Below are 6,626 nucleotides of genomic sequence, written 5' to 3'. Positions count from 1 at the left end.
AGGGTCACTAGCAATGTGGTGCTGGGGGCACATTCTATGCCGGGTACTCATGGGTCTGACTAGCAATGGGGTGCGGGGGGCACATTCTATGTCGTGTACTCAAGGGTCTGTCTAGCAATGTGGTGCTGGGAGCACATTCTATGTCGGGTACTCAAGGGTCACTAGCAATGGGGTGCTGGGAGCACATTCTATGTCGGGTACTCAAGGGTCTGACTAGCAATGTGGCGCTAGGGGCACATTCTATGCCGGGTACTCAAGGGTCTGACTAGCAATGTGGTGCTGGGAGCACATTCTATGCCGGGTACTCAAGGGTCTGACTAGCAATGTGGTGCTGGGGTCACATTCTATGTCGGGTACTCAAGGGTCACTAGCAATGGGGTGCTGGGAGCACATTCTATGCCGGGTACTCAAGGGTCTGACTAGCAATGTGGTGCTGGGGGCACATTCTATGTCGTGTACTCAAGGTCACTAGCAATGTGGTGCTGGGGGCAGATTCTATGTCGTGTACTCAAGGGTCTGACTAGCAATGGGGTGCTGGGAGCAAATTCTATGCCGGGTACTCATAGGTCTGAATAGCAATGTGGTGCTGGGGGTACATTCTATGTCGTGTACTCAAGGGTCTGTCTAGCAATGTGGTGCTGGGGGCACATTCTATGTCGGGTACTCAAGGGTCTGACTAGCAATGTGGTGCTGGGGGCACATTCTATGCCGGGTACTCAAGGGTCTGACTAGCAATGTGGTGCTGGGGGCACATTCTACGTCGGGTACTCAAGGGTCTGACTAGCAATGTGGTGCTGGGGGCACATTCTATGTCGTGTACTCAAGGGTCACTAGCAATGTGGTGCTGGGGGCACATTCTATGCCGGGTACTCAAGGGTCTGACTAGCAATGGGATGCTGGGTGCACATTCTATGCCGGGTAGTCATGGGTCTGACTAGCTTTGTGGTGCCGGGGGCACATTCTATGTCGTGTACTCAAGGGTCACTAGCAATGTGGTGCTGGGGGCACATTCTATGCCGTGGACTCAAGGGTCTGACTAGCAATGTGGTGCTGGGGGCACATTCTACGTCGGGTACTCATAGGAAAAATACAACGAAGATTTATCTTAAGGAGACACTCTTTGCTGTATAGCGTGACGTATTGATCTATTTCGATCAATGAAGGTGTATATGGATAGAGAGTACAGATGTATACGGACATTTGCGCACACTCTTGAAACGGTCGTTGATATGGACACTAAATATCATTGACGATAGGCATATTAAGACCATGTTTGAAATGTTCAGTTTTCTATTTATATAATTTTGTTTGTTTTTTCTCACACTCAACAAAATTCCAGCAATATGACTTTATTCCATTGGCATTTAATAATGGAGTGAAGTGATTGATAGTATTAACAACGTCCATTAACGCCACCGGAATGCCATACAGCGTCAGGTAATCAATTCCATAGCCTCGTGGGGCGGTGGGGTAGCCTGGTGGTTAAAGCGATCGCTCGTCACGCCGAAGACCCGGGTTCGATTCCCGATTTGGGGACAATGTGTGAAGTCCATTTCTTGTGTACCCCGCCGTGATATTGCTGGAATATTGCTTAAAGCGGCGTAAAATCAAACTCACTCACTCACTCATGGCTTCGTAAGAAAATCATACGTTCAGATCTGAATGCCAACGTAGACCCTTTTTATGTAGCAACATCCTACAGCTACATTTACCTACAGATAGTCCTTTGAATCTGAAACCATGTTCAATCGTTACATGTCAGTACCGTTATCACTGCCCATGCGTTATGTCAAGCCGTGTTCTCCTCGTCTTTGACTGATACAGGGACGTCAAAATAGCGTTTGTTTGTACGACACTTGTACGTATGCATAATGCCGTTACTGTCTAAATATGATATGGTTGACTGGCCCTTCAGAATACAACAGTACATCCATCGTGTTCTGAAACGACATTCACTGTTTGACACATGTTAATAAGTAGCTAGTGAACATGGGTACCCGTGAAGATCGGAGTAGACTAGGCCTTCAGTAATCCATGTTTGCTGTGGAAGGCGACTATGCTTGTCGTAAGAGGCGACTAACGGGATCGGGTTACCAAGGCAACCTGTACTATGGTCCCTATGGCCTGATTTTCAGAATAAAATATCGGTATCTGTTTCAGTACAATGTGTCTTTGTTCTAAGGACAACGGCCCACATACAAGCCATCAGTGAAGGCTTTTAACAGTATTCCAGTTATATCACGGCGTGTCAGCTTAATGTGGGAGGAGAGCCCGAAGTGATGAAGGTCTCAGACGTTTACCACTTCGGTGAAACCCACGAGCACGGCAATGGTGCTGACAAACCTAGAAACATAATCGGGGCAAACCGGGATTCGAACCCACAATCATAGGTTTCTGGCGTACCCAAGGGACGCAACTCTGCACAGCGAATCGCGGCGCCTTAGACGACTGGTCCACCCGTGCCCCATATAGGCACAGAATCTTCAGCAGCAGCATCAAAGGTAAATATCTTTAACTCCTCTGTTGTTGTGACACGAATCTTTCCAGCTTTATTAATAGTGTCTTCGTTATCACGAACTTGTGATTTCCAACTGCAGATAGTATGTGGCGGTAGTTAAGCTACACATTCCTAATACACAATCGTTATCGCAATGTCACATTTAGACGTCAGTATGGCGGGCCACTGTCAATGTATCAATCAATCTTTATATACTGAACAAAAAAGTATTTTGGGGATATTTTTATGAAAGTGTGTGCTCAGTCTTCATTAAAAAATAACACAGAAAAGGTTCCTGATCCGTTCAGTATACATTGTATCAAGGATGCCGTATGTCTGTAGTACAATAACTAGTTACAATTGGAATACCTACAGGTAAAGACACTATTAAAACGCATGGCATGTAAAACTGCAAAAGGCACACGAATAACTTCCTTACAATTAGAACAAATTCAGTTGTCATTGATAGACATTTATTTTCTCATTTATATGCAGTGGACATATACAGTGGACCATAAATATCTCTGGGAAATGTTTTTAATATTTTAATATTATTGACGTTTTGGACATTAGTATTAGTTTTGGGCATATAAAATGCTGAAATGCTGTTGCAAAGAGTGAGTGAGTTACATCGCATCGGCAAAATCGCAGCCACACCGCGAAGAGAACATGTTAATTCATTGCATACAGAGATTGGGACAATATTGCAAGAAATATGCCTTCTCTCTAACGTGTCATGAAAATACATAAGTCCACATAGGCAAATTTCTTGTGGCTTGATGATATAAAATCTTTAAATTTGTAGAGTGAATTTAACCAAGATGTTTAACTAAAGCTTCAGGTATATCGATGATCTGATATCGTACAATAACGGTCAAATAGCCAATTCCCTTCCACTGATTTAATCACCTGAACTAGAAATAAAGGAGACCAGTAAAACTGACTCGTTTGTTTTATATTTAGATCATTCAGAGTGACAAAAAACTCTCCACAAGACTGTGATGACTTTAACTTTGCAATAGTCAACTTTCCATTCATGCATGCAAGCAATATTTCTGCAGCTCCAGCTTTTGGTGTTCGCATTTCCCAAGTATTGAGAAACAAACGAGCATGCTCTTTCTACCAATATTTATCAATATCATGCAACTCTTCCCCAGAAGTTGCTTCATCACGATTACAACATTCAAGGCTTCAGTAAAGCTTTCCAAACGTTCTATGATAGACATGTGAAGGGCATTTCCAAATGTGACGCATCAATGACAAAAATTATGTCTGATGCAATTCCTCATCTTGACTTGTACCATATGTTCCCCTGTTTTTTTTAGACTTTTAGATGTACAATTGACTTGCCTTCGCATGTGTTTGTGACGAGTGCCACCACTTTGGCAGGATACGCTCACCTTTTCGCGAAAATTGGCATGATCACAATTTGATCGTGGTTCGTGAACACATGCACATATGAAAATAGTTTTTTTGTGCTTGATTCAAGTGAGTAAGAGCAATGTATATCAAGTTGTAAGTGAGTGACCTGGGTGTTTTTTATTATTACAGCTATATAGCGCATGTTGTCGTGGTGTGAAAGGAGAGGCCGTTAGATACTTACCACTTGTGGGGATCATGTTAGAGAGAATGTGATATATGATACCAGAGGATCCTGGTACGTCAAAGGGCCGCAACTCCACACGGCGAATACCGGTTCCTTCAACTACTTGGGCACCATTGCCCTGTATGTTTTTGTAACGCACACGCGCGTTTCATATATTTCATCGGCAAACATTTATCTAAACACATTTGTCTACACATTAATTTCCTCACGATATTGAAGTGAAAACCAACTTATACAAAAACCCGCTGGTTCACATCGTCTTATATTTCCGACGTTACAGTGGGCGTGAATCATTTGGTCTCGCTTTCATTAATATAACTATTCGTTATAGAGTTTTACAATGGGAGCGAGCTATGTAAATATTGACCCGTACGTTTTGCCGCCAGACAGCAAGATGGTGCTTGAGACGGTCCGACAAGGAAGCTTGTTAACGACATACATCGTGACCAGATAATCTTTTGAAATTGAAGCCATGCTCAAACACAATGACATGTTATTACGTGGAGCTTTCAACACACTGCAGGCGGGGAGGGAGGGTAGATTGCTTGATGCCCCCCCGGCCCCAAGTATACAATGAAACACACTGTTAGTGTCTGAGACGAACATAACGTAAGATATACGGACCAACGACGCAGTAGCATGACATACGCTTGTATTCTGCGTACAGGTTGCGAATGTTCGCATGACATATGCAGACTGCTCCCTGATTCCATGTGATTAATGGATATTTGCATCGATAAGCAAGGTAAGTTTGTGTGAAATCTTAAGATATTTGTATAAAATAGATTTGGACATCGCAGTTAGTATCATGCGTTTATGAGTGTGTACTAGTACTTATGAGTGAGTTAATGAGTGAGTTTCTGCGTGAGTTTACGATTAGCTTATGGGTGAGTTTCTGCGTGAGTTATGATTTAGTTTATGAGTGAGCTTTTGCGTGAGTTAATGAGTGAGTTTCTGCGTGAGTTTATGATTTAGGTTATGAGTGAGCTTTTGAGTGAGTTTCTGCGTGAGCTTATGATTTAGTTTATGAGTGAGTTTCTGCGTGAGATTCTGATTTAGTTTATGAGTGAGTTTCTGCGTGAGTTTATGAGTCAGTTTCTGCGTGAGTTTATTATTTAGTTTATTAGTGAGTTTCTGCGTGAGTTTTTATGAGTGAGTTTCTGCGTGAGTTTCTGATTTAGTTTCTGCGTGAGTTTATGATTTAGTTTATGAGTCAGTTTCAGCGTGAGTTTCTGCTTTAGTTTATGAGTGAGTTTTAATGAGTGAGTTTATGAGGTTTTGAGTGAGTTCATGAGTCATAAGTGACTGAGTATTGCTTATCGCTGCATCCACGAAGCGGTAGCATCATACTAGCCATACTAGTTTATTAGTGAGTTTCTGCGTCTGTTTTTATGAGTGAGTTTCTGCGTGAGCTTATGATTTAGTTTATGAGTGAGTTTCTGCGTGAGTTTATGATTAAGTTTATGAGTCAGTTTCTGCGTGAGTTTATTATTTAGTTTATTAGTGAGTTTCTGCGTGAGTTTTTATGAGTGAGTTTCTGCGTGAGTTATGATTTAGTTTATGAGTGAGTTTTAATGAGTGAGTTTATGAGGTTTTGAGTGAGTTCATGAGTTATAAGTGACTGAGTATTGCTTATCGCTGCATCCACGAAGCGGTAGCATCATACTAGCCTACGATATATACATATACCGGTTTAAAAATGCTAGATCAATAAATGTAATTCATGTAGATGTTATACATTATATGTCAACGTCATGACGAATAAGAGGATTGATGATTGGATGTGAATGAATTAAAGCAGACAAACTTCTATTTAGATATAACTTTATAACTTTATGACTAAAGGTGTGTTACTTTACACTGATCGGTGTCTCCGATGGTAATATAAAATCCTGCTAATACGATGTACAACACAACATTTTTATATATAAAAAACATAGAATCGATCTCTGTATGTGAACAACTAGCATTTGTTTTTTCGCCTTACAAAACACCGTTGCAACCGCTTCCAGGAAAATGACGTTGTCGTGATTCGTTTGCTGATAAAGGGTTACTATCTATGTAAATATAAACAAAGATACCTCACAGAAGTTTTTCATCAAAATTAATGTTTTTCCAATTTGTTTTGAACAAAATCTGCGACCTTTATAGGCATTCGTCCGTATTTTACATGAAGTGAAATTAAGTTTCACAAACATATATTTACATTCATAAACATGCCTTTCAAACTGTATAACCGGATTGTTCCAAAAGAAATGGAAACGGAGAATGAGTGAGTGAGTTTAGTTTAACGCCGCTTTGAGCAGTATTCCAGTTGTATCACGTCGTGTCGGCTTCATGTGGGAGGAAGGTCTGAAATGATGCTGGTCTTAGACATTTACAATTTTGGTGAAACCGACGAGAAAACGTGTATGTTGCAGACAGACTTCGAGGGGGGGGGGGGGCAGTCGTCGAAAGCACCGCGATTCGCTGTGCAGAGTTGCGTTCCTTGGGTACGCCAGGAACCTATGATTATAGGTTGGA

At 41.7% G+C, this 6,626-nt stretch overlaps 1 protein-coding gene across 1 annotated transcript in view; it reads left to right on the top strand.

The window, feature by feature from the left end:
- Positions 1 to 4,662: 4,662 nt before the first annotated feature.
- The window catches only part of LOC124151931 (protein mono-ADP-ribosyltransferase PARP14-like), a 35,753-nt gene continuing 33,789 nt past the window's right edge, over positions 4,663 to 6,626 (top strand). Inside the window, exon 1 of the mRNA XM_048389696.1 lies at positions 4,663 to 4,848. Within this exon, the coding sequence (XP_048245653.1) occupies positions 4,824 to 4,848 (25 nt within the window). The 5' untranslated portion in view covers positions 4,663 to 4,823. The remainder of the gene's footprint in view (positions 4,849 to 6,626) is intronic.

The sequence above is a fragment of the Haliotis rufescens genome, unplaced genomic scaffold (genome assembly GCF_023055435.1).
Source record: "Haliotis rufescens isolate VD_foot unplaced genomic scaffold, xgHalRufe1.0.p SCAF_8, whole genome shotgun sequence".
Lineage (NCBI taxonomy): Eukaryota > Metazoa > Mollusca > Gastropoda > Lepetellida > Haliotidae > Haliotis > Haliotis rufescens.
The sequence above is the reverse complement of the archived record's forward strand: the minus strand, read 5'-3'. Positions and strand labels throughout refer to the sequence as shown.